Raw genomic sequence first — 25,598 nt, 5'->3', positions numbered from 1 at the left:
CATAGGGGTGCATAAAATGAACTTCCATCTTGCATGGTCCCTTACAAGTCTTCTTCCTTCAGCAAGAGTGATATGGGAGGATTTAGACTTCTTAAACTCCGCAAAATTGTATCTTCCAGCCTCATTTCTGGTTGGTTTTGTGCTCTGCTTCCTTCAACCAGCTGTATAAACCTTCTGTAAAAGCATACCTTCGACTGCACATTGAGCATGACCCTCCCCCCCTCCCCCATTGCAGTTGTCTTCTTCTCCACTGGCGCAAGACTGCAACTTGCTGGGATTGTCTAAGTATCCCCATGTTTATGACCAGATTAAATCAACAGATATTAAGACGATGCTGTAACTTTTGAAAAGTGAACCTTAAGAAAACTGTTTAATTTTACATTTGGTTACGATTCAGAGAAGCGTCTGAGCTTTCATGTGTTTCTCTGAATCAAGCCTCCAGACCAGGGATCGGCAACCTTTTGCACGTGGCCCGCCAGGGTAAGCACCCTGGCGGGCCGGGATGGTTTGTTTACCTGCCGCGTCCGCAGGTTCAGCCAATCGCGGCTCCCACTGGCCGTGGTTTGCCGTCCCAGGCCAATGGGGGCTGCGGGAAGCGGCGTGGGCCAAGGGATGTGCTGGCCACGTCTTCCTGCAGCCTCCATTGGCCTGGAACGGCAAACCACAGCCAGTGGGAGCCGCGATCGGCCGAACCTGCAGACGTGGCGGGTAAATAAACTGGCCCAGCCCACCAGGGTGCTTACCCTGGCGAGCCGCACGCCAAAGATTGCCAATCCCTGCTCCAGACTTTGAGGTGTACTTCTCATGGAAGGTAATCTAAGCTAGTGGAAGTGAATCAGTTGTGCTCTGTGATATACATTGGACGATATTTTCCCATTTTTAGGCTGCAGATTGTATTTTGGTTGTACCATGTATCTAATTTCACTTCCTCCAGGCCAACTTTCCATGATAAATGCATTAGTGAAAGGGGATTTTAAAGTTTCAGTTCAGATAGGTATAGAGCAGGGGTCAGCAACCTTTCAGAAGTGGTGTGCTGAGTCTTCATTTATTCACTCTAATTTAAAGTTTTGCGTGCCAGTAATACATTTTAACATTTCTAGAAGGTCTCTTTCTATAAGTCTATAATATATAACTAAACTATTGTTGTATGTAAAGTAAATAAGGTTTTTAAAATGTTTAAGAAGCTTCATTTAAAATTAAATTAAAATGCAGAGCCCCCCCAGACCAGTGGCCAGGACCCAGGCAGTGAGAGTGCCACTGAAAATCAGCTCGGGTGCCAGCTTTGGCACGTGTGCCATAGGTTGCCTACCCCTGGTATAGAGGTTTGAATAGTTATCAAGTCTTAAATAAACTACCAAAGGTTTTGGTCACCATACTTTGCAATTTTTAGATGATTTTTCCTGAAATTTGTGTGGCTGGTTGATCTGTGTTTAAGCTGAAGGACAAATGTGTAAAAACTGGCCATCAATACATTTAGGCTGGGAATTAGAAGAAGGTTTCTAAGCATGAGGAGTGAGTTTCTGAACAGCCTCCCGATAGGAGTTGTGGGCAGCAAACAACTTAATCAGTTTTAGGTGTGAGATTGACAAATTTAGGAGTGGGACTGTATGATGGGGTTGCTTGTGGTAGTAGGGGTCAGGGCTCAGCAGACCTGGGGGTCACTTCCAGTTCATGTTGTTTGTTCCTAAAATCTGATTCGTCAGGACTTCAGCTAGTCCCCTGCAGGGGTCAGGAAAGATTCCCCTTGCCCCAATGTATTCTGGTGGGGGGGGGGGTTTCTCCTTCCTCTGAAGCATTAGAGATGGCCACTGCTGGAGACAGGACACTGGATTGGGTGGGCCAGTGCTCTGAGGTGGTACTGAGAATTCTCTCAGGGGCTTGGCTGGCTAGTTCTTGCTCACGTGCTGAGCATATGTGGGATCACGAAAGAATTTCTCCCCATTTTCTGCCTGACCTAATGGTTTGGTCTCCTACTGGCTGTGGTGCTTTGTTCTAGTTTTGGTTGTTGGGTGTGATGTTAGTGGCCTGTGATATACAGAAGGTCCAACTATTTGATCTGTCAGTCCCTTCTGGCCTTAAACTCTATGTTGGGGAAGTCCCTAGTATTCCTTTGTCCACATCACAGAACCACCATATGAATTCCAAAATTAGTAATCTTGGTCCAGTACAGATCTGGGATTGGCATAGCAGGGTTTGCAGACTGCAATGTAGTGGCTCACCTACCTGAAAAATCCTTCACTATAGCTGTCTCTAGCCATCACTTAGTTCCATGTGTTCATGAGCATGTGATACTTCACCCACCCAAAACTATAGTGAGGGAAAGAAATCCATGTTAACTGTGGAAAACAAATGTGACAGAGACATGGCATGATATTTCTTCATCATATGCCATAAATACTGATGCATAAAATGGCTTGAATATCAAATGACCAACTGAATTTAAAATGTAAAAATCTATCTTCAGTAGCACATTGTAGCTCTAACTCCAGCTCCTGCAGCACTTGAAAATGAAGCAGAACCCAGGCTTAAAGCATTTGATGTCACAATCTGCTGCCTCAGTATATAATTTTCTGATTTAAACAGCATCCACCACCCCTCCCATTTTTAGGAAAGACTTTTTGACATAAAATATGGATATGCAAATGTGATATTTATATTCAGCATTAATTGTGTCTGTAATATAGGTTAAGGAATTTTATAAAGAGATTCATTAGTCTGTGAAATTAACAGTCCTTTCTTAATTATCTCTGTTAACAGCCATGTAATTAATGAACTTATTGAAACTGAACGAGCATATGTGGAAGAACTTCTTTGTGTTCTTGAGGTAAGTCTGTTTATCCATATATCTGTTGGAGCTACTCCTCTGAGGAGCCGACACCTTCAGTAGTTTATCCTTAAATTAATAAATTCTAGCAAATGTACAATACAAAAAAAAAAACTTGTTTGCCTTATATATTATCTATCTAGAAATCATTTTGGGAGGACTGCCCCAGTGTCCCCAGGGCTTAGGGAATAGCAGTGATGGTCTAAAGCCACCTTTGCATTCTCCCCTCCTGAGCTATGCTAGGTGATCAGACCAGAGAATGTGGCTCATCATGCCCAGTGGATAATGTCTACATTTGAAAGTCAGACTTAAAACAACTTTGCATGCATTTCTTGATGTGTTAAAATACTAAAGGACAGGATCTGCAATGATTTTTGTTACCTGCAGTAGCGTTATAAATGTGGATGAGCAAGAACATCTGAAATATCTGTGTTTAAGGTTGCATAGACACTATAGTTAGTTTTATACATTTCAACTGATAGTTTCAAAGAGTTACAAAAAAAATTGCAAATTACATACGAATAAATGATGTGGAAATATGCTAGCTTTGCCTTGAATGCGGTGATTGTGTAAACTTAGTTGCATTTTTATTTAACAAGGACATTCAGTAATTCTTCAAATTAACTCTTTAGAGACTATGAATGTGTGTGTACAATCCTTCTGAGCATTCATTTTAATATCAGAGGGGTAGCCGTGTTAGTCTGAATCTGTAAAAAGCAACAGAGGGTCCTGTGGCACCTTTAAGACTAACAGAAGTGCCACAGGACCCTCTGTTGCTTTTTACATTCATTTTAATGGCAGTCGAGAAGAGCAATGTTGCAAGTGCTAATATTACATAATTGATGCAGAAATCTTCTTTGTTATCGGCTGCTAGCAGACTGATTTGTGGAAGGGAGACAGGTGTTGGAACTAATTAATCTGCCTCTCTCCATGTCACAGGGGTATGCGGCAGAGATGGACAACCCTTTAATGATGCATCTCATTTCACCAGGGCTCCTAAATAAGAAGGATATTTTGTTTGGGAATATGGAAGAAATTTATCATTTTCACAACAGGTTAGTGTTTGTGATCAATCAAAAAAGCTGTGAGTGGGTGGGTGGGTGGGTGAGGGTAAGAGAATGAATGTTTTCAGTTATATGTTATACCATTTTACGTAGTACTGCTTGGGTGAGGGAGGGGTCTCGGATTTTTTTAATCATATTAAAGGACGCTGACTTAGTCCTTCCGCAGTATCTGATGCATTTAAATCCATATTGCATAGGAAAAAGAAGGCAAAGTACCTAAGGGAGACAAGGAACCTTGCATTGAGCTGTGTGAAGCTATCTAATATCTGCAAAAAGCATAAAACAACCAGTGTTTTGCTGTGTGCAGTCTGTCCGTTCACTCACCCAATTAATGGAGGGAGTTAAACAGTTTCAAATATAATAGAAACTGTCTTGCAACCATTACAAAGTTACTGTCATCACTCCATAATAACATGACCGATCCCTGGATATGGGTCTTTTTTTTCCTGCCACTAAGTATTAACTTCTTGCCTCAGCCACTAACCATTTTATCCCAGCCTTGATATTCTTCTGTATGGTGGTGGCTGCTGAATTTACACTCTATTAGGGAAATTGACCTTTCACAGGAGTTTGAATTAATGGTTACTGTTTAGCAGATCTTCCCCCACAGGGCAGAATTGGAACTGGTGTAGGAAAGATAAAAGTATAATTTCAGAAAGTTAAGTATGAAGGACAATTGTTACATTCATGTAGGATTTGGCCAACAATTTTGATTGGAAAATTGCCAACGTGTGATCTAGTTAGGCTTTTTTTAAAAGTAGTTTCACATACTATACTTGTCCTTGGGCCAATGTATGTGGTTTTACAGTCACAGTTTTCTATTTCTTTAAATGTTTTTTTCACTCTTTTTGGGTGAAAAGTCCACACAAAATGTGAAACTATCTTAGAGGAAATAGCACAAAATGCTGCCAGATGCACAAAGTAAACAAACGGAAAACATTTTTCTCCAATCCCGTTCAGTTATAGTAATCTTCTGTACCATTTCTAACAGTAGGTTAAACAAAAATTTCAGAAATGTAATTTTTAAATTTGGTGTCCCTTTCAAATAATGATTTGGGTGAGCATGTTTAGTTTTGTAGTACAGGTTGAACCTCTCTAGTCCGGCACCCTCAGGACCTGACCGGTGCCGAACCAGAGAATTTGCCGAACCACGGGAGGTCAATGGAGAGTGCCAGCGGGTCTCCATAGGCTTGGGAAGTAGGGGTGCAGGGTGTGATGCAGCAACCCCAGGCTTTGCACCCAGCATGGCCCCCCCACCTGGGGGACCCGCTGCCACCCGGTGTCCTGGCTGCTGGCCCCCCGCTTGGGGATTCCGATGCTGGCCCCAGGTCCCAGCCGCTGGCCCCTCGTCTGGGGTCCCAGCTGCCGGCCCCAGGACCTCCCCCTCCCTCCTGGAGCTTGAACGCCGCGAATCAGCTGTTTGTGGCACTCCGAAAGCGCTGGGAGGGAGGAGGAAGAGTTGGTAAGCGCGGAGCCGCTGGCATGCGAGAGGCGCAGAGGGAGGGGGGTAGAGGGAGGAGCTTGGTGCTGGTGGATGCTCTGCATCCACTAATTTTTCCTTGCGAGTGCTCCAGCCCCGGAGCACCCACAGAATCAGCACCTATGCTGGACCATGGATTTTGCCAGACCAGGAAGTGCTGGAATAGAGAGGTTCAACCAGTACAATATTACAGCTCTGATGTTTCCTAAAGTTTAGAAAATGAATTCTATGGAGAAAACTTAGATTTCCTTAGGCTATTACAACTGTGGGTTTTTTTTTTTATTTATTTAGGATATTTTGTCAATATGACCTAACAAAGTTATCTTCTTTGTAGAATATTCTTGAAAGAACTAGAAAATTACATAGAATACCCAGAGCTGGTGGGAAGGTGTTTTCTGGAAAGGGTATGTATCATGTATACAGTGCGTTTTACTAGATCAGGGGTGGGCAAACTTTTTGTCCCAAGGGCCACATCTGGGTATGGAAATTTTATGGTGGGCCATGAATGCTCATGAAATTGAGGGTTGGGGTATGGGAGGGGGTGAGGGCTCCAGCTGGGGGTGCGGGCTGTGGAGTGGGGCCAGAAATGAGGAGTTCAGGGTGTGGGAGGGGGCTCTGGGCTGGGGCAGGGGGTTGGGTGTGGGGGGCGAGGGGGAGGATGGTGAGGGCTCCGGCTGGGGGTCAGGTTCTGGGGTGGGGCTGTGGATGAGCGGTTGGGGGTGCAGGAGCGTGCTCCTGGGACTGAGGGGTTTGGAGGGCAGGAAGGAGATCAGAGCTGGGCGTAGGGGGTTGGGTGGCGGGAGGGAGTCAGGGGTGGTCCTTGTGGTCTTTTAATGCCATTTATCATTCTGGAACTGAGACTGTGATGATACTCCCTCGTAGGGAAGTCATAGGGCCAAATTCAGGCCTTGTAAATGTAACCCAGCTCTGAGGTCTGGCTGCAGCCTTCTCCGTTTTCTCCTCAGGGTTCTTGGTTCACCTATAAGGGTGCCACCCAAGGAAACCCCTCATAGTGAAGAGAACATAAATGGGCTTTAGATGCTGTAGTCAATGAGCCAGTCCACTAGAGACCCACTGTGGTGTTTCAGGAGCACTCCCCTCTAAAGGGGTTACATAAAAATAGGCGCAATGCCATTGTAATTTACTGAGTGCACCTGTTCATGCCAAGACTAAAATTGGGCCATTGTTTGCTGCAGCCATTAATACTTTATAATGCATTTGTGAGGGTTTTTTACAATAGTATTTTTCTTTGCAAATGAGGACAAATATCCATTTTTAAAATCGATGCAAATTCTTAAACTCAGAGGTCAGAATTGAATGACCCATTAATTGCTACACTGAATGAGCCAACATACCTTTTAAAACAGAGGTGGGCAAACTATGGCCTGCGGGCCACATGCGGCCTGTCGGACCGTCCTGCCCAGCCCTTGAGCTCCTGGCCAGGGAGGCTACCCCCTGGCCCCTTCCCTGCTGCCCCCACCCACCCACACACAGCTACACTGCTGTGCAGGCAGTGCTGTGGGCGACAGGGTTGCACGCTCCTGCCAAGCAACACAGCAGCGTGTCTGGCTCCGGCTGGGCGGCGCGGCTGCCAGACATGCTGCTCTGAGTGGCATGGTAAGGGGGCCGGTGGGTTGGATAAGGGGCGGGGAGTCCCAGGGGGCAGTCAGGGGACAGGGAGCAGGGGCAGTTGGGATAGAGGTTCTGGGGGCGGTCAGGGGACGGGGGGGGTGGATAGGCATGGGGTCCCGGGGGCCTATCAGGGGGTGGGGGTATGAATAGAGGTCAGGGCAGTCAGGGGACTGGGAGCAGGGGGGTTGGATAGGGGGCGGGGTCCTGGGGGCGGTTAGAGGTGCGGGTTCCCAGGAGGGCGCGGTTAGGGGACAAGGAGCAGGGGGATTTGGATGGGTCGGGGATTCTGAGGGGGGCAGTTAGGGGGCGGGAAGTGGGAGGGGTTGGATAGGGGGCGGGGGCCAGGCTGTTTGGGGGAGGCACAACCTTTCCTACCCAGCCCTCCATACAGTTTTGCAACTCCAATGTGGCCCTCGGGCCAAAAAGTTTGCCCACCCCAGTTTTAAAGCATTGAAATGTTAGCTAACATAGTGATCCATTTGGGTGAATGTTTTCAACACTATTATAGTTACACATGTGACTTGAAGCAGTTGTTTAACACCAGAGTTTGCTCCTAAAATAGTGGGCTAGACTCCATAAGTGTTGCTTTTAAAAAATATATATATATATATATATATGAATAGGTTTGCTTGATTTAAAAACTAGCTTCTTCACAATGTTAAACCCAAACATGATATTCAAGATGCTTGCCACAAAGAAACCGGGCTTGGGATGAACTCAGCAAGGAAACTGAGCTATTTCCACAGAGGAAATAGAAAAGAAACAGAAAAGAGAGTAGAGCTGGGTAAATACTACAATAAAATAACTAATCGCAAATATTCATTAAAATAAAAACTTGCATTTGCTTTCATAATATTCACAACCGGTAGCACTTTTGGTCAGAAAATGAAACTCACTACTCTGCAGAGGGCCAGCATAAAGCCTATGTAACATGTAAGCCCCATTTAAACTCTGTTTAGAGGGCTAAAGTAGAACTTGCGTATCACTTAGGCTTTGTCTTGGCCCTCTCTACGGGGCAAATTTGACCCACAAGATGATAGGTTCATAAACACCTATGTGAATATAACACAAACGTTTCTCTACTTTAAAAAGTTTCAATCATACAGTCAGGGTGCAGAAATAATACCACATGGCTTACGTGATCAGACATATCCTTGAATAACAAATAGTAAAACCCTTGAAGACATTGACTAATGCACAACCAGTTGGGTGATAGGTTAGTGCAAAGTGTTTGAACACTTTGCAATAATGAACAAATTCATCAAATTCAAATCTGTACACAGATAACTCCCAAACAGAAAAACTGCAAAAGTGTTTGAATAAATTATGTGCTACAAAGGCTTTGCCCCACTCCACAAGAGTATACCACATGATTCTATTGATGGTAGTAGCACTTATTATATCTGAATGGATAGCAAAGTTTTGTTATGGATTAGCCATCAGCAACATTTACCACCTGGATGCAGCTGGTGACATAGCAACCTACCTCTAAAGAGCACCTCTCTATTTTATTACTGTTTGCTTATACTTCTGGTTACTATTAGAATGCTATATAGACTTATTTCTTTTTCATATATTAAGTAAGGGATATATATATATATATATATATATATATATAGATATAGATATATAGATATATATATATATATGGCTTGTACACAGAGGCGGATTTACAGTGAAACACAGGGTGCCCTGGCACGAGGCCCCCCAACAACAGGGGGCCCCAGGGCCGGGCATCTGCAGGGACAGAAGCTTTGTCCTGCTGGCTCCTGGGGCTCCTGCTGCAGGCTCTGCACCAACCGGCAGCCAAGCTCTCCCCTCCCCCGAGCGTGCCGCGTTCCCACCCTTCCCCCTCCCAGCGCTTCCCCCACAGCCGAACAGCTGTTTGCTGGCACTCAGGTCTCTCCGGGAGGGAGGGGGAGGAGCGGGGCTGCAGGGCACTCGGGGGAGGAGGCGGAGAAGAGGCGGGGATAAGGCCTTGGGGAAGGGGGTGGAATTGGGATAGGGCGGAGCAAAGGCAGGGGCCCGCACTCCCCCTACACATTACCCCCCCTGCCGTGAGCTGCTCAGGGCAGGGGGCTGGGAGCACCCCCACGACCCCAGCCCCTTGCCCTGACAGCTGCACCACCTCCCCCAGCCCCATGCCTTGACTCCTGCACCCCCCACATCCCCACCCTGAGCACCAAATGGGAGCTCCTGCACCCTCCCCACACATTCCCACCTGAATCCCTCACACCAAATGGGAGTTGCCCCAGGTAAGCGCTCCACACCCCAACCTCCTGCCCCAACCCTGAGCCCCCTCTTGCATCCTAACTCCTGGCCAGACCCTGCACCCCAACCTCCAGCCCACTCCTGCACCCTAACTCCCTTCCAGACCCTGCACCCCCTCACATACCCCCAGCCCTGACTCCTGCACCCCCTCACACACCGCCAGCCCCCTGCCTTCCCTGACTCCTGCACCACCCCCTACATCCCCACCTGCACTCCCCACACCAAACGGGAGCTGCCCCAGGTAAGCGCTCCACACCCCAACCTCCTTCCCCAGCCCTGAGCCTCCTCCCGCACCCTAAGTCCTGGCCAGACCCCGCATCCCAATGTTTTTTTACTTTTAATAAAGTGCTCTTAACCAAAGCGCTTTACAATAGTTAGCTAATGGTACAAACAATATTTGGAAAAATCATGAAGTTGTCCGCCGAGACCCCCAGCGATTTTCAAGTGGTCTGTGGAAAAATAAGTTAGACTACAAAAACAATCAAGGTACCTCACTTTATTTTCATTTACTTCCTGTTACTTACAGGAGGAGGAGGAATTTAAAAAAATGAAAAACGGGGGAGGGGGGAGATACGAGAGACGGTTCTTTTTCTTGGCTGGGTCCCAAGGAGGGGCCCCAAAAATGAAGCTGAGCACAGGGCCCCACTAACTCTAAGTCCGCCACTGCTTGTACATATTTAACAGACATTTAAACTGAAGTAAGAATTAACAAAAAAATGTTTTGAAATTCTGCAATACAATGTGCAAATTCATAATATCCTTTAAAATGATAGTGAATATTTTAACAATATTTTTTGCCAATAAGGTTCCAGGGAATTATACTGTTGTTTGTCCTGGTTTTTCTTAGTCTCATAGGCAGGCATTCCTAAGAATTTTATGTACTTTTACTAAAAATTTCAGTAGTCGAATTCACAACAACCTTTTCCCCCAAATTCAGATGGAAGATTTCCAGATTTATGAAAAATACTGTCAAAATAAGCCCCGATCTGAAAGCTTATGGAGGCAGTTTTCAGATTCTGCATTTTTTCAGGTATACTTATTGATTTCTTCAAAATATTTGTATTTGTAAATTGATACATTTTTCTCAATGTTTCTAAGGCTGAAAGAAGAAAGACTTTATGTATTAACGAAGTGCTAAATTCATTTTAGGAATGTCAGAGGAAACTTGATCACAAGCTGAGTTTGGATTCCTACTTACTGAAACCTGTTCAGAGAATCACCAAATATCAGTTACTGCTGAAGGTAAGGGATACAGAGTGGTATTCATGCTTATGGTTTTGAAGGTTGCACATTTTTAAAAATTACATTATTTTGTAATTGTGTGTCATCTACTTGTCTCATCCTACCCAGAGAAAAGCCTAAAAGACAGCAGAAATAAGAACATACATGTACTTTCAGGTCATGAAGGCTGATGGACAGATCCCAGTCTGCCATCTTCTTGTTCCCTTCTCTTGTTTCTTTGATTCTAAAAGCAGGAAGTGAGCAAACTAGTCTTTCTGTATATAGTCTTTGCTTAACCGTTGCTTTTGCCTTTATTCTCCCTCTGGGTAGACAGAAGGAGGACTAGGACAACCAGACTTGCAAGGAATACTTCCCATTTACTTAAAACTTGTGACCATTGGAGGAATTTGCACCATGGGCTCGAAAATGTGCTCAGAAAAATGCCTCTGTAGTTAAATAGAAACTCTGCAAGATAATGCAGAGGGATACATTTCAGGTATCAAGTACTTCTTAATTGACACCCACTGTATGTTTTTAGAAAATATATGATGATGTTGAATTTTATAGTTTTATATTAGAAGCCTGAAATTTTTGAAAATGCTACACCAAATTTCCAAACATTTAAGACATGTCTGATTTTTTTCCATCATAAATTATTTAATAGACATTCAAGACATAACCTTTTCCATGCATGTAGATTACTTGTTTTAACAAATGCTTCACACACATGCAAGTTAAGATTCCAAAATGAGTTTTTAAAATTATAGTACACTAATTATTTAAAAATAACATTGGATCAAATTTGCCCTGGGCACAAATCCATTGAAGTTTATCAAGCTATAACAGGGATGAATTTTGCTGATGATGTTTAAATATGAAGAGTGGAATAATCAAATGATTTCAGAAGTCTCTCTTAAAATATCCTTAGTTCCTGCAATTTGACCTGCCTGAGTGAACCCTAATTCCTATGTGATCTCCCCCTGAAGTTAGTGGAGCGCCACATGGGCTACATGGATCAAACTGCAGGACTGGTGCCATAGAAAAGAAAAGAGCATCTTCACTTAGATTGTAAAGTCTTTGGTGAAGGACTGCCTCCTTGTTATGTTTTTGGGCAGTGCCTAGCACAGTGGAGCTTCAATCTGTGACCAGGGCTCCAGGCCACAATCTAAATAATAATAACAGCTTAAAATGAGCATGACCTATACTTCAGTTTTAGAGCTAGGTAACAATAGAAAGATTTTCCACAAAAATTCATGCCAATTTTCCACTGTTTTAATAGTAACTGTTTGCAAGATTGGGCTGCATAATCCTCATTTACAGATATTTACCTACTTTATCATTTACTAATGTTTGTAAAGTGCTCTAAGTGTGAATTGTTAAGTCCTGTCCCTGGTAGAGGTGAGAAGTAGAATTTAGAACCTTCCAACTCCCAGACTTATATTTAATCCACTGCCATGTGGCTTTTAGAGATTCCCATCTCCTCCTCCTCCTCGGGCCTTTTTCAGATGTGGCAAGTGGGAATTTTTGGTTGAAAATGTCACAAAGGACCAGATTTTTGGTTTTGGTGGGTTTTTTGCGCAAAATTTCATCAGCTAATTTTGAAAATTTGCCTCAAATTCAGTGTTGAAAGTACACTTATCTTGAATACTAATAGTTATCTGTTTACAAAACTGAATGAGCATCACATCATTGTTTTTTCCACAGGAAATGCTGAAATACAGCAAAAACTGTGAAGGAGCTGAAGATCTGCAGGAGGCATTAGCCTCTATATTAGGTATTCTCAAAGCAGTCAATGATTCCATGCACCAGATTGCTATTACTGGCTATGATGTAAGTGACAGCATTTCTTAATTATTTTTATACAGATACAAAAATAAATGAGGTGTGTGTGTGTGTGTGTGTGTGTGTGTGTGTGTGTGTGTGTGTATAATAATGCAAATGGGATTGCGCAACTGTTTCCTTTTAACTAATATCTGAACTGTGTTGTCAAAAATAATGGGAAAATGGATTTCTTATATATTTCTCACCAATCTCATTACTAATACAAACTTTTAATAGATTTTATTACAAGTCCCAATCCCACTTTGCAGATCCCAATTTTCCTCTTTAAATTTTCCTCTTCAAATACAAAGTAAGGTATAAAGTCTGTTTTATTCAGCAGTGTACCTCAGAAAGAAGAGAATAAGAATTGTCATGTCAGTTGTCCATTTCTAGTGTTGTACATTGCCTGACAGTAGACAGTGCCACATGTTTCAGAAGAAGGCATTGTTAACCCATGCCTAATACTTTATCCTTGGAGGGAAATTTCCTCTAGAAATGAACTGACGGGGGAGTTGTGTTGTAAAACCAGCCCCAGGAATTATAGCATCCTTTATCCTGGAAAGCAGTGACTCTGAAAAAGATTTGGGGGTCATGGTGGATAATCACGAACACGAGCTCCCCACGTGACTCTGTGGTCAAAACAGCTAATGCGCTCCTGGCTGCATAAACAGGGGAATCTTGAGTAGGAGTAGAGAGGTTATTTCACCTCTGTACTTGGCACTTGTGTGACCACTCTGGAATACTGTGTCCAGTTCTGGTGTCCACTATTCAAGCAGGATGTTGATAAATTGGAGACAATTCAGAGAAGAGCCACTAGAATGATTAAAGGATTAGAAGACATGCCTTATAGAGAGAGACTCAAAGAGCTCAATCTATTTATCTTAATAAAGAGAAGGTTAAGGGGTGAACTGATTACAGTCCATAAGTACCTATTTAGGGAACATTATATTTAATAATGGGCTCTTCAGTCTACCAGAGAAAGGTATAACAATCCAACAATTGGTAGCTGAAGGTAGGCAAATTAAGACTGGAAATAGGTGGAAATTTTTAACAGTGAGGGTAATGAAACATTGGAAAAATTTACCAATTGTCATGGTGGGTTCTCCATTACGGACAAGTTTTAAATCAAGATTGGATGTTTTTTCTAAAAGATCTGCTCTAGGAATTATTTGGGGGAAGTTCTGTGGCCTGTGTTATACAAGAGGTCAGACTAGATGATTGCAATGGTTCCTTCTTGCCTTAGAATCTTATTCTGTAGGGTTCCCATTGATTTCAATAGGGCCAGGATTTCACCTCCAAGTTCCATTTTATCTGAACCATCAAAGTAAAGAGGTTCAGATAAGACTTCTTTTGTCTTTGGCTAATCTCACATCATTCTATATCATATTTCTCTTCAGTATTTGATGTGCTGTTGGATACGTATAATGATGTTACATATGATTTGTTGATGTGAATTTGCACGTAATGGTGGATTCCTCGTCCTTTCTTCATTGAGAATGGTTAAACTCTAAATAAGAAACAGCATTGCTGCTCTGATATGCTGCTTCTGTTCTCTTTAGGCTAATTTGGACCACCTTGCATCACATAACTTTGTGTAAATTCTTCCCACTTCAAGTTTAATAAACCAAACAAATTATGTATAAAGGAACAATGTCAATCATTTTTAATTATTTTTTTAAAAAACATTTTGATAGAGCACCTTTTTTACAAATATACACACACATACCTACACACACAAATTACAGGGGTTTTCTGCTCTCCTGTCTAATGCTATCAAACATTCTTGGGTCCACCTTCCCTTACCGATTGTGGGAGTTTCGGGCAACAACAACAGTATTGCCAGGACAACATTTTCAGATGGAAATGTGTTTTCAAGTTGATAGTCTCTTCAAAGTGTAAACAACTTCACTGTTCTTGTTTCAGGGAAACCTGAATGAACTGGGCAAGCTTTTAATGCAAGGATCCTTCAGTGTATGGACTGATCATAAAAAGGGCCACTCAAAAGTGAAGGATTTGGCACGTTTCAAGCCAATGCAAAGGCACCTGTTCCTCCATGAGAAGGCAGTGTTGTTCTGTAAAAAGAGAGAAGAAAACGGAGAGGGATATGAAAAAGCACCTTCCTACAGTTATAAGCATTCCTTAAACGTAAGATCTTTAGCAATCATATTAAGAATAAGATAAAAGTAGTACCTAAGCCTTTGAGCTGCTTTAATACAGTATATTACGTTCACCCACTGAAGACATTTTATACCTATAACTTTATTTGTAAACACATTGGGCTGGTCTACACTGGGGGGGGGGGATCGATCCAAGATACGCAACTTCAGCTATGCGAATAGCGTAGCTGAAGTTGAAGTATCTTGGATCGAATTACCTGGGGTCCAGACGGCGCGGGATCGACAGCCGCGGCTCCCCCGTCGACTGCGCTGCGCTGCCGCTCGCTCTGGTGGAGTTCCAGAGTTGACAGTGAGCGCGTTCAGGGATCGATATATCGCGTCTTAACGAGACGTGATATATCGATCCCGGATAAATTGATTGCTACCCGCCGATACGGCGGGTAGTGAAGACATACCCATTATGTGCCCAATATATTTTGCTATCTTAAACCCCTTAAGAATTTTTTGCAGTATGGAATTTGCACTTTGAAGCAAGTCTGGCCAATATTGTTATAATCTCTGCCTTCTATGCTATTTACTGTGTCCTTCCTGTCATCCCCATCTCTCCATAGCCTCCCTTTTTTAACTCCAATATCTTCTGTTTTGAGTTACAAAACCATATTAGGCTAATGTAGTCCAGATTGCGATCCCCTTATCCATGTTAAATTGGTAATTGGGACTACTGGGGGAATAAGGTCATCCAAAATGTAAGGGTGTCCAAATCTGGCCCTTAAATATGAGATAATTTATGGGTCTGCCTTGATTAATTTACAGAATCTCCCCTTTCATCCTGACACATTGGTGACAGCTGAGAGTAAAGCGCTAAATCTCTCCTGCTTCAACTGCATAATGCACGGGTTGTACATGATCAATATATTCTTTTGTCTTGAGTGCAAAACCTCAGATCAGTGATGAAAAGATTACTCTGCTGAATAAGTTTTTAAACAGTTCAGTGTATTGGGATAAAAGAAGATGACTAATGGGCCTCCGTTATTTTAATTGATATTAAGCATGTCAACATCAGTTTGTTGTGTTTGCCAGATGACAGCTGTTGGAATAACCGAGAACGCTAAAGGTGACTCAAAGAAATTTGAAATCTGGTATAATGCGAGGGAAGAAGTTTACATCATTCAGGTAATGGTGCTTCACTTCAGTTTAAATGAACTCATTGGCTTATATTTCTGTTTTACGTACTGATCATTTTTAATTTCTGAGCCATGCGCTTTCACAGAATAAATGGTGAGGTGCTTTCCACACTTGCTGTATGTTTGGAAGTGTTGCTCCTACTTACAGAAATTGTTTGTCTTAGCAATGTCACTTGGACAAGGAGCCTAAGTAGAGACCTGTGCAGCAAGTCTTGTGTAGCCTGAAGAGGATTAAAAGTTGTGAGACTCTTTTCTGGTTTCGGTATTAGCCAGTAATGCTTTCTGACTTCCAATAAGGGAAGTAAATGGAGCCTATATACATCACTATACAATCCTGATTCACAAAAAAATGTGCCTGGTGAAGCATTTTTCATGTTTGTGCGTAAAGGTCTTTGAATGTGTGTAAAAGTCATTTAACCAGATCCTCAATATGTGCAAATCACTACTGCTCAGTTGAAGTCAATGGAGCTACAGTAGTTTACACCAGCTAAGGATGTGGCCCACTTACTGTAATAGGAGCCATTCAGCAGAAAGACAGGAAAGAGGAAAAATATAACTCTTAATTTCTCTCTTCTTCTGATAAATTATGAAGGTAAAAAGTGAAGTATTATTCAACACTATAAAGGTTTTTGGGACACAATATGTAAGATGTTACATGGTGTAATGGGTTTTTTACTGTATTACTGTGTACTGGTATAATGAGAGGAAAATAGAACCCACACGCAGAGGTGAATGCAGAAGGTACTTTAAACAGAAGAGGCACTCTTTCTCGTGTTTAAAAAAAAAAAAGTGTTGTCTCATTTTATAACCTACTAATCTACAGCTTGCAGCCCAGTAGTTTTGTGACACAGTTCCGATGTCATTGACCAAAAAGTGGAGTAAAACTGTGTGAACTTATCCCCTGATCCTGCAAGAACTTACAAATGTGCTTAACTTTACACACCTGAGCTACCCATTGACTTCAGTGACACTGCTCAGGTGTGTAAAAGTCAGCATGTGTGTGTTTGCAGGATCCAGGCCTTTATGATGAAAAATATAAGATTCCCAACATTTCACAAAAACAATTTGCATAAAAAAGTCTTGTTAATTTTCTCATTAGAGAAATGAAATCTCTATGCCAGTGACAAAAGCTCCAGTCTCTCCTCCCTCCCCTCCCAGACCAGCTAAAAACTTAAAATAACTCCCCTTCCCCCAAGGCCCTGAGAGAGAGTTCTGTTTATCTTTTCTTTAGGGCTCTTCCTAGGTGTGTGTTTGCCTGCACTGTTTAGTGTAACTAGCTTTCAGTATTTGATCACTGGTTTCTTTTTTGTGATAGGCACCAACCCCTGAAATTAAAGCTACCTGGGTAAATGAAATTAGGAAAGTGTTAACTAGCCAACTACAGGCATGCAGAGGTAAAACATTCTCTTTATCTCTTTCCTTCTCCCTTCTACACAGTGCAGTTTTGTACTGGAAACCCCATTCTCTACATCTGGTTTTGTAAAAAAAAAAAAAAAAAAAATTCTGAATACAAAGGCTCCGAGTACAAATAAATTATTTGATAGGTATTTTTCTTTCTCGCAGAAGCTAGTCAGCACAGAACACTAGAACAGACACACAGTTTACCTATACCTGCACCAACTTGTACAAGGTAAGTAAATACGTCATCAAATCAATTTGGTGGGCTAAGACACAGCAGATGGTTACAAAATACATTAGGCTTACCAATGATGTTCATCTGTAGTTCTTTTGTCCACGTGCCTCTACTATACATTTTACTTCTTAATTTTTCTTTGGTGCTGCTGCTTTTCTACACTGTAGAATTATAGACCTGGGGTTTAAATAGCTTTTGAACTTTTATGGATTTTTTTAAATGAAGAGCTAACAGCAGTGGTATGAACTAGAAAATAGCTCAGTCTAGCACACCTATATGTGTCAAAACATACCAGATTGCATGTCTACAGAATACAGCATTATTTATTATATTTTATTGTAAAAATTTGTATATTAAACTCCAAGAAATAAAGAAAAATGTACTATACATCTTTGATTTGAACACAGCAGTGAAATGACAACTAAAACGTGGATTTTAAACAGCAGGCCACAACTTTTATTACACTGACACTGAGGAGGGGCACTACCCACCCATCACCCACACTGTCCTTCACCAGGCATTTAATTGGTTCCAGTGCGGGGTTTACAGGGCTCCTACTATATAACCTGTAGCTCAGTGATAGGCTCTCTTCAGCCTACTCCCCAGGACTCAGCTCGCTCTGAGTCCTAACACCTTCCCCTCCGCAAGTGGAATAGAGGGTGCAGAAAGATGGGGACCTCAGCCCACAAGGAAAATGTGCCAGCTGTACAGGGTTCTAGAGACAGCCCTCTCCTCCCCAGCCTGGAATCTAACCCCCTTCTGGTTCCACAACTCCATTTGTATTTCCTCCTTCACCACTTGCCTGTCTGCCCAGTGGTAATAGCTAGCAAGCCGACTTCAGTCCATCATTCTTAGCAGAAGGGATGTTCAGGGCTCTGCTAAGGCAGAGATCACCAGACTAGGGGCATGGGGGGAGGAGTCCTGAATCCTTTCTCAGCCACAGCAGCAACCATAACACATATGGCTGCAATCATTGGGTGACCGTCCCCATCCTAGCTTTCCAGGGAGCGGAAGGTGTGGTCCATGCACACTCTTCAGTATTCATGTCTGCAGGAAGGAGCAATAGCAGCCTTGTGGCCTGCAGAAGAGGCAGATATCTGCCATCCCTGTTCAGACTTAGAACTACAGGAGGTTTATTGTCTTAATTGTCTTCTGATAAACAGTCCTTCAAGGAACCAGGGAAGAACCGTCAAAAAACTAGAAGAGAGAAAAACTGATCCCACAAGTCCAGAAGGTTGTGTCACCTCAGTAGCACCAAAGTACCCCGAGAAAGGCAAAGGTGAGTCTCCGTTACAATTAAATTATCCATGGGCACAGAGTATCTTACCAAGGGGGAATGGAGAGTGTCCAATGTAAAGTGAGAGCTAGGAGTATGCTCTTGGGGTTTTTTTGTTACAGAGCCAGCATTGTAGATAGACCCTCAGATTTGATTGTTTCCCAGATTTCTCTTTTACTGGACAAATGTCTTGACACTACCTCAAAACTCTCTTAAAACCCTGCCGAGAATGTACTGATGAAGAGCCCTTTATTCCTCTGTGATTTGGTTCCCATCACTGAGTTCAGCCACTAGACCACTTCTAAATGTAAAGGTCTGCACAGTGGTGATAAACTGTTGCTTGGATTCTTCTGCAATGCGTGAACTTTCTGACTTTTATTTCTCCCTCAAAATGCTAGTTCCCTGGCATAGTGTTGGATGATTTTGCCTTGACCTTTTCATGTATATCTCCCCTTTCTCTCTTTTCATCTCTCTTCATTTGTAGATGATACAGTAATTAGTTCTACCTCAGAATGCTCTGCACTGTCAAAAAAGCGCTTTACACTTCAGGGCTTTACTAACCTCAAAAGTCAGAAAGGTAAATTTTTAACAAGCTAGATTCTGTTTTCCAAGCAAGGCTGCAGTTGGTCTGGGGGGTGTGTGTGTGTGTGTGTGTGTGTTTCAGTGTGAATATATACATGCATATAGGGATATATAGCTTAGCTCCTCTCCCAAGTTTAAGTTGGTTTTTGCTATAATAGACCCTCGCAAAGGGCCCTGAGGTAGAAAGTCCACTGGGGGAGGTGGACAGTACCAAGTGCCTATAATCTCCCTTGCACTTGGTGATGGGGTGTTTTAGGGCCTGGTGCTAGCCAGGACAGTGGAGTGGTCAGAATGACATGGGGGGAGTGCTGAATCCAGTTTATGTACATATCAGTTCCCTCCATGGAGTCCCCAGGAGGCGTTTAAGCTGCTCATCTCCAGTGGAAACACTGAAGGAGGGTAGCAGTGGAAAGCTCATTTGCCTGCCCTCTGAGTGAATGAGCAGCAACATGCTCCACCATCAGTGTATCTGCTCTGGGTTATCTGTATTAAAACCAGTAGGGAACCAATATTTTGTTAGAAGTGTTTTCTTATTGACTTCTTATTAATCAGATCTGTAGTACTTAATGCAAGGCTGTGCATGGGGTGCTGCTATTTTCAAGGATATAAGGAAATAAGAATTCAGTTCTTTTCAAAAGAGGTCTTCAGTTTTGCTCTGAAACAGGAGCTGGTCTGAGTCCGAGATGCATTTACTTGGCAGCAGGAAGCAAGAAAGTATTTGTAGAGTCCTTCTTGTTTTGGATGATTCTCTTTAAATAGTCTGCATTGCACTAATATGACACCACTTAGTAGAACACGTGATTTTCAAGCACCCTCTTAACACATCTTTTTAAACCCTGATTACCTTTGAGTTCTTTCTGGAGAGACTGTATCAGCATAGTGTGTCTAAATACTCAAAGCACATATGAGGTAAGCACTAATATTCCATGCTTGCCTTGACAGAAACTCCATCTCCTACTGCTAAAAACCAGACATTGCCAATGATCCTTCTGACAGGACCAGGTATTGCTGTAGAATTAGTTTTTCCAAAATAAAATGATCATGTTAATATAATGTTTGCACCTAAAATGTAGATTAACTGTATTCTGTTGATTTACAGTTTTTAGAAAAAAAATCATATATTTGTATCCATAATTGTAAAAATGTCCTTGCCAGTTTAGCACGATAATGGATGTAATACCCCAAAAATTAATTCCTTTTGTTATAATCAATCAATGGCAACTAAAATGAATTAGATTAATCAGAAACCATTTACTATATTCCAGTGTAAACTCAAAGGTATTTAGCGTGCAATCTGCCTATTCTGTTTTTTCCAGTTCTTCAATATCTCTCTTCTGTGTTTTTTGCCTATTCATCCTACTGCAGCTTCTCCTACCAGCCCTGACAAAAAAGCTAAACGACATGAAGTAAAGAGTGATCCAACTCCTTTTGGTTTAAGAGGTAGAGTGATAACACCTTTTCTACTCCACAATAAGCCATAGATCTCGAATGTAAAAATATTCATATCAAATAAGTGTGGATGCACATATGATAGTGTGTGCACAACAGTATTCTCATCCGCTGTTTTTTCCATGACACTGGTTCCATACCTTCTTGTACACTCTCTCAGGCAATATTTCCCCTACAGAATAGTCTCTTCTTCCAAACCCCACTTTCCAAGGTTTCTTCAACCTTGTCTTTAACCATGTGAAAGCCCAGCTGGTGTTGCAGGCTTTTGGGTGTGGCATTATCCAACAGCTTTCACTTTGCCTATGCTGCGGGGTGTTCAATGCACTCTAAGTGTGTACGCAGCCTCTACACACGTGGAATCTGAAGGTCTGTGACATCTGAGCTCTGTAGGAAACCAGCCAAACCTTCTAGACTTCCCAGCTAGTATGAAAGGTCTGGACTTTGAGGATATTACAAGGAAGAAAAGTTTTGCTCAGGAGTCTTTGCAAGGGTCTGGGAACCTGGGTTCCCTGAGAAGATGCAGGGAGAGATGAAGACAGTCCTATGGGAGTCTGTTGCAGAGTCAGAAGGGAAAATGGATGTAGTCCAGTACCTTATCCTCTGTAGAACTCTATATGGATTTGGAGAGAAAATGATTTTTTTCCTGGTGGGTCAGATAATCCAGATCCAGGTCACGTGACAGCTTCTGCTTTTTGATGAAAAAGAAATGTTTAATTCATATATTTGGGTACGAGTTAGATCCTACAGCCATGTTTTTAGAAAGCATGTACCTTAGAAAACACTCAGACAATGATACTGTTATATCATTGAGGTTCTCTGTCCTATTAAGTTTGTTCATTTCCATTTGTACCATTATAATACAAGCTGCTTATCCTGAGCTCCCAGCAAAGATTTCAAATACAATCCTTGAATAGACTGTTGATTTGAGAAAGAAAATAACCAAGAAACTAAATTAAAAATGTCCTGCTATTCCCCCTGTCACGCACCTCTATCCCCATTTTGCCTTTCCACCGCTTCGCCTTCCCTCTGCCCACCAAAGCCTGGGGAGGATAGATGGGCTGTGCCACTCAGTTGAAATGACTAGTGTAAAACTGGTGCAAGTTCAATCAAAATCAGGCCCTATAACTGAATTATATCCTCCTACTGATTTCTTTTCTAGCAATCTCTTTTCTCATAGGTTCTCTGCCTTTTTCTTTTGCTTCCTTTCTAAGGTTCCTCAGGCAGACAGGTCTTTGGGAAAAAGGGCATTTTTTTCTAGTTTGGTGTTTTGTCAGCGTTGGGCTAGTCCTGCCTGAAAATAATAAGAAATCACTCTTGGAAATTCTGTGGGCTTTTGTGTTTTTCCCCAACATGGATGCAGAATCACTTTCGACTGTTTTTTTTATTTTTAACTCAAATGCTACCCTTCGTGAATAGTAACACTACTGTTACCTGAATTCCCGTAGTGTCTAGCACCCCAACCAAGATTTGGGACCCAGTAGCACTGGGCGCTGTATGAACACATGGTAAGAGGTAGTCAATACCCCCAAAGAGTGGGAGAAACAGGATGCAACATATGAGCAGAGTGATAATTGGCAAACACCAAGTTTAGTCCCCTGTGTTTGTTTTTGTTCTGTTTTTGTAAATGATAGCCTGGAAGAATTGAGCACCAGGAACAGACCGCAAAATTACTTTCCTCTATTATATTGTTTTTTTTAATTTAAAAATAATGAAAAGGGTTCTAGTTGCATCTCACAAGCCCAGCAATAAAGGTAACTTTTAAGCTAAAAATGAAATTTGAGTGGAATGAAGCAGGAACTTATTACTCAGTTCTTTCACAGATGCAAGTTCAGTATTAACATTGGACAGGGCCAAATGGCTCAGTACTTCTAATCTTCTACCAGCAGCCCAGCGCAGGCAAGGTAAAGTATCAGTCCTGGGCCACATGAACCTATGTTTTTGGTGTGCTGTGGATTAGAGATTGTTTTGGCTTTACTCTGCTAGTACTAGAACACTTTTTGTAACATGTATTGTCTGGACACATGGTGCAGGAAATAGAAACTGCCTCATAGATTCCATGGAAAGCAAAAATGCTGGGTTCCCCTCCCCCCCCAGTATAACTGATTATTATCGTGTTTTTATATTTAGAGTTGGCTTGGGGAATGTTCCTCCTGTCATTCTTTTCACTGGGTATTAATGATGTAACCGTTTGTCCTGAACAGAAATGTATCATAAAAAATTAATTCTGAAACTTTCCTAATCTGTTTTATCATGATTTGCTTTTATGATTAAGAACCACATGCATATGTTTGTGGTTACTTTGTTCTTTTAAGGACCTGTTGACCTCAGTGAAAAGCAACCTTAGTTTGATTTTATTTGGAACAGCGAGTTGTGCACCCTGGATGTGATTCAGCGTCGTAAATAAGCTAAATGGGTTAGCCTGCATTACTTGTCCTGAGAAAAATAATAACGCTTTACAATGTGATACATACATCTTTGTTCCTGGGGTGGTTACTGCAACAGTTTTAATCATGATCAATTCTCGTAGTATTACTGTGCAGCTTGTCACCCCCGTTTGGCTTTGAACAATAACAACCTGATCTGCCGAGGTGCTGAAGTCAGTGACTTCAGTGGGAACTGCAAGTGCTCAGCAATTTGGAAAATCAGGCCACTATTGCTGCCATCTGATTATCCAGTTAAGCTTCTTTGATGATGTCACACCTACCCACTAGCCCTCAGCAACAGCAACGCACAAATTGGAAGCAATTTCCATTTCTACTGCCTCCCAAGAAAAACAGCCGTACATCTAGGGGGGTGGGTGGGGGTGGGGGTGGGGGGGTGTTTAAAAAAACAAACAAACACAGAGGGACTTTTTCTTTTCTGCTTATTTTCTTTTTAAAAACATTAAGGCCCAAATTCACCACTGCCATAAAATAGCACAACTTCATAGGAATTGTGCCAGCAGTGAATTTGGCCCCAAGGGTATAAATATTTTCCAACATAACATTTTCCTCCTATTTCTACTTGATATCTAAGTAACTATTACAGACTTTGGGTGCAGTCCTGGTCTCATTGAAGTCAGTGGGAGTTTTTCTTGTTTCTGGGACATTTTCGCAAAGTTAATAACTATAGGCTATTTGTTTACCAAGGTTGGGCTAAAACATCTCAGTCACTTGATGCCTCTGAAGAAAATGATGGTTGGTCTAGTGCTGAGGACCCACTTAATTCATCAGATGCAGAGGAAGAAGAAGGAGAAGGGGGAGGAGAGATGAAGCTGGTAACCAGAAATATTTTTCTACTGATTTAGTGAAATTTGTATTGCTAATTAATATAGTAAAAGTATCTAGTACATGGGAATTTTGTTTGAACTTGCAGCAAAACATAAAAACCCACGCTTGAAGTCCTTAATCAGGCAAAATTCACGGTGATTTCAATTTAAGGTTGGGTTTGCATAAGTGTCTTGTGAAAGGTTTTTTGTCATTTGGACTCATAGCATCTGCAGTTGTTTATATTACGTACAAAAGAACTGTGAAAAGTAACACAGGTGTCTATTGTTTACTGCCTCAGTAATGAATAATAGTGAGTTAGAAAACAATATTATCCAATGAAATAGCATATATAAATCTCTGGTTCCCTGACTGGTTCACCTAAGCTTTTTCTGGACTTTAAATTTTATCTCCTGTTTAGAACCTGAATGAGGGTTGTTGTTGGGTTGGTTTGTTTGTTTGTTTTTAATTAATTGATATAATGGAGAGATGTACAGATGTTTCTCAGGAAGTCATTCAGGATGTTTGTGAGAATACATATACTGACTTCACATTTTGGGTGAATAGCAGCATTTATTGTCCCTCAAAGTAAATATTCACCTCGACTTTACTGTGGTTTAAAAAAAAAAAAAAAAAATTACCCCTGCGGTACAAAAGTCAATATCTGCTTAATATCTATTATTTTTACTGTACAGTTTAATTTGTTCATTTGTTTTTCCTTCTGTGCATTTAGACTCCTGGTAAATACACTGTTGTGACTGATTATGACAAAAGAGGTTCTGAAGATCTTGCAGTGAAAAGTGGAGACCTCGTTCAGCTGATCCGTGAAGGAGAGGACGGACTTTGGTATGGAAAATTGTGTGTAGCTGCTTGAAAATGCGCACAAGTACCTCATCAATTATGATGTCATATACTCTGAAGAATTTGTGTGTGTGTATAAAGAATATATTTTTAAAAATTTAAGCAGTTTGACAGTAAAATTCTTTTCTTAGGTATGTGAAGAATCTGAGCACCGGGAAAGAAGGTTTGGTGCCAGCCAACAATTTATTGATGCTCATAGGCAACTCAAAATCAGCTCAGTCTTTAAGCAGCTCTGGTAAGAGATTAATTGTAAATGTGGCAATGGTCAGTTTAGCTAAACATGTATATAGGTCGCATTTTGAAAGAACAAATGACATAGCATGTTTCTTGTGATTGTTTTCCCTCCTACTCCAGAATCAGGCACTGGATGCAGTACTTTGAGTTCATCATCAAGTTATAATGAAAGTTGCAATGCTGGCAGCACCAGCTTCTGAGACATCAAGGGCTAATGCTAACATTTCCTCAAGTCGCCTGTGAACTTCCAGCATCTTATGCAGACTTCTGAATGTTGGACTGAAATGGAGATCCAGCATGTATGTGTTGCTTGTCTCATGTTTTAAATGGTGATTTATGGAGCCATCCCTAGGAAGAGCTCAGTGAAAAGTATGTGGAATCTGAGATTATAAAGAAAAGTAAATGATCTGAAATGGGATCTTCTAGAAGCTTCTGATCTGAAGTCTGAATCTCAACATACATTTCCCCATGGATATTGCCATCAAATTTCTACAGACACACCATTTTACCACAACCAGAAGAAGAACAGGACAAGACAGGAATGTGTTCCTCTGTGGTAAATCCTATTGTAAAATAAAAATAATTGTATAATATAGAAATAAGGATAAGAAATCTGAGTTTACAGTTCACTCTCCCAAAAACCTTTCTGTAAGGATACTTCTGGGTTAATGCAGTATATGGAGTGTCTTTTACAATAACCGGGA

The 25,598-nt window shown here is 41.8% G+C and overlaps 1 protein-coding gene across 4 annotated transcripts in view; it reads left to right on the top strand.

Moving 5' to 3' along the window:
• Positions 1-25,094, top strand: part of MCF2L (MCF.2 cell line derived transforming sequence like) — a 262,818-nt gene extending 237,724 nt beyond the window's left edge. The window contains exons 16-34 of one of the 4 annotated variants that reach the window (XM_065400826.1): positions 2,758-2,824; positions 3,764-3,879; positions 5,703-5,772; positions 10,209-10,301; positions 10,421-10,513; positions 12,197-12,322; positions 14,237-14,458; positions 15,511-15,603; positions 16,930-17,008; positions 17,178-17,244; positions 18,411-18,526; positions 19,008-19,100; positions 20,048-20,107; positions 20,471-20,545; positions 22,375-22,455; positions 23,683-23,810; positions 24,533-24,645; positions 24,792-24,895; positions 25,015-25,094. In XM_065400826.1, coding sequence (XP_065256898.1) covers positions 2,758-2,824; positions 3,764-3,879; positions 5,703-5,772; positions 10,209-10,301; positions 10,421-10,513; positions 12,197-12,322; positions 14,237-14,458; positions 15,511-15,603; positions 16,930-17,008; positions 17,178-17,244; positions 18,411-18,526; positions 19,008-19,100; positions 20,048-20,107; positions 20,471-20,545; positions 22,375-22,455; positions 23,683-23,810; positions 24,533-24,645; positions 24,792-24,895; positions 25,015-25,094 — 1,876 coding nt within the window. The remainder of the gene's footprint in view (positions 1-2,757; positions 2,825-3,763; positions 3,880-5,702; positions 5,773-10,208; positions 10,302-10,420; positions 10,514-12,196; positions 12,323-14,236; positions 14,459-15,510; positions 15,604-16,929; positions 17,009-17,177; positions 17,245-18,410; positions 18,527-19,007; positions 19,101-20,047; positions 20,108-20,470; positions 20,546-22,374; positions 22,456-23,682; positions 23,811-24,532; positions 24,646-24,791; positions 24,896-25,014) is intronic. The other 3 variants (XM_065400835.1, XM_065400844.1, XM_065400851.1) reach the window with 3 other exon arrangements.
• Positions 25,095-25,598: the final 504 nt, after the last annotated feature.

This window comes from Emys orbicularis, chromosome 1 (assembly GCF_028017835.1).
Source record: "Emys orbicularis isolate rEmyOrb1 chromosome 1, rEmyOrb1.hap1, whole genome shotgun sequence".
NCBI classification, from domain to species: domain Eukaryota; kingdom Metazoa; phylum Chordata; order Testudines; family Emydidae; genus Emys; species Emys orbicularis.
The sequence above is the reverse complement of the archived record's forward strand: the minus strand, read 5'-3'. Positions and strand labels throughout refer to the sequence as shown.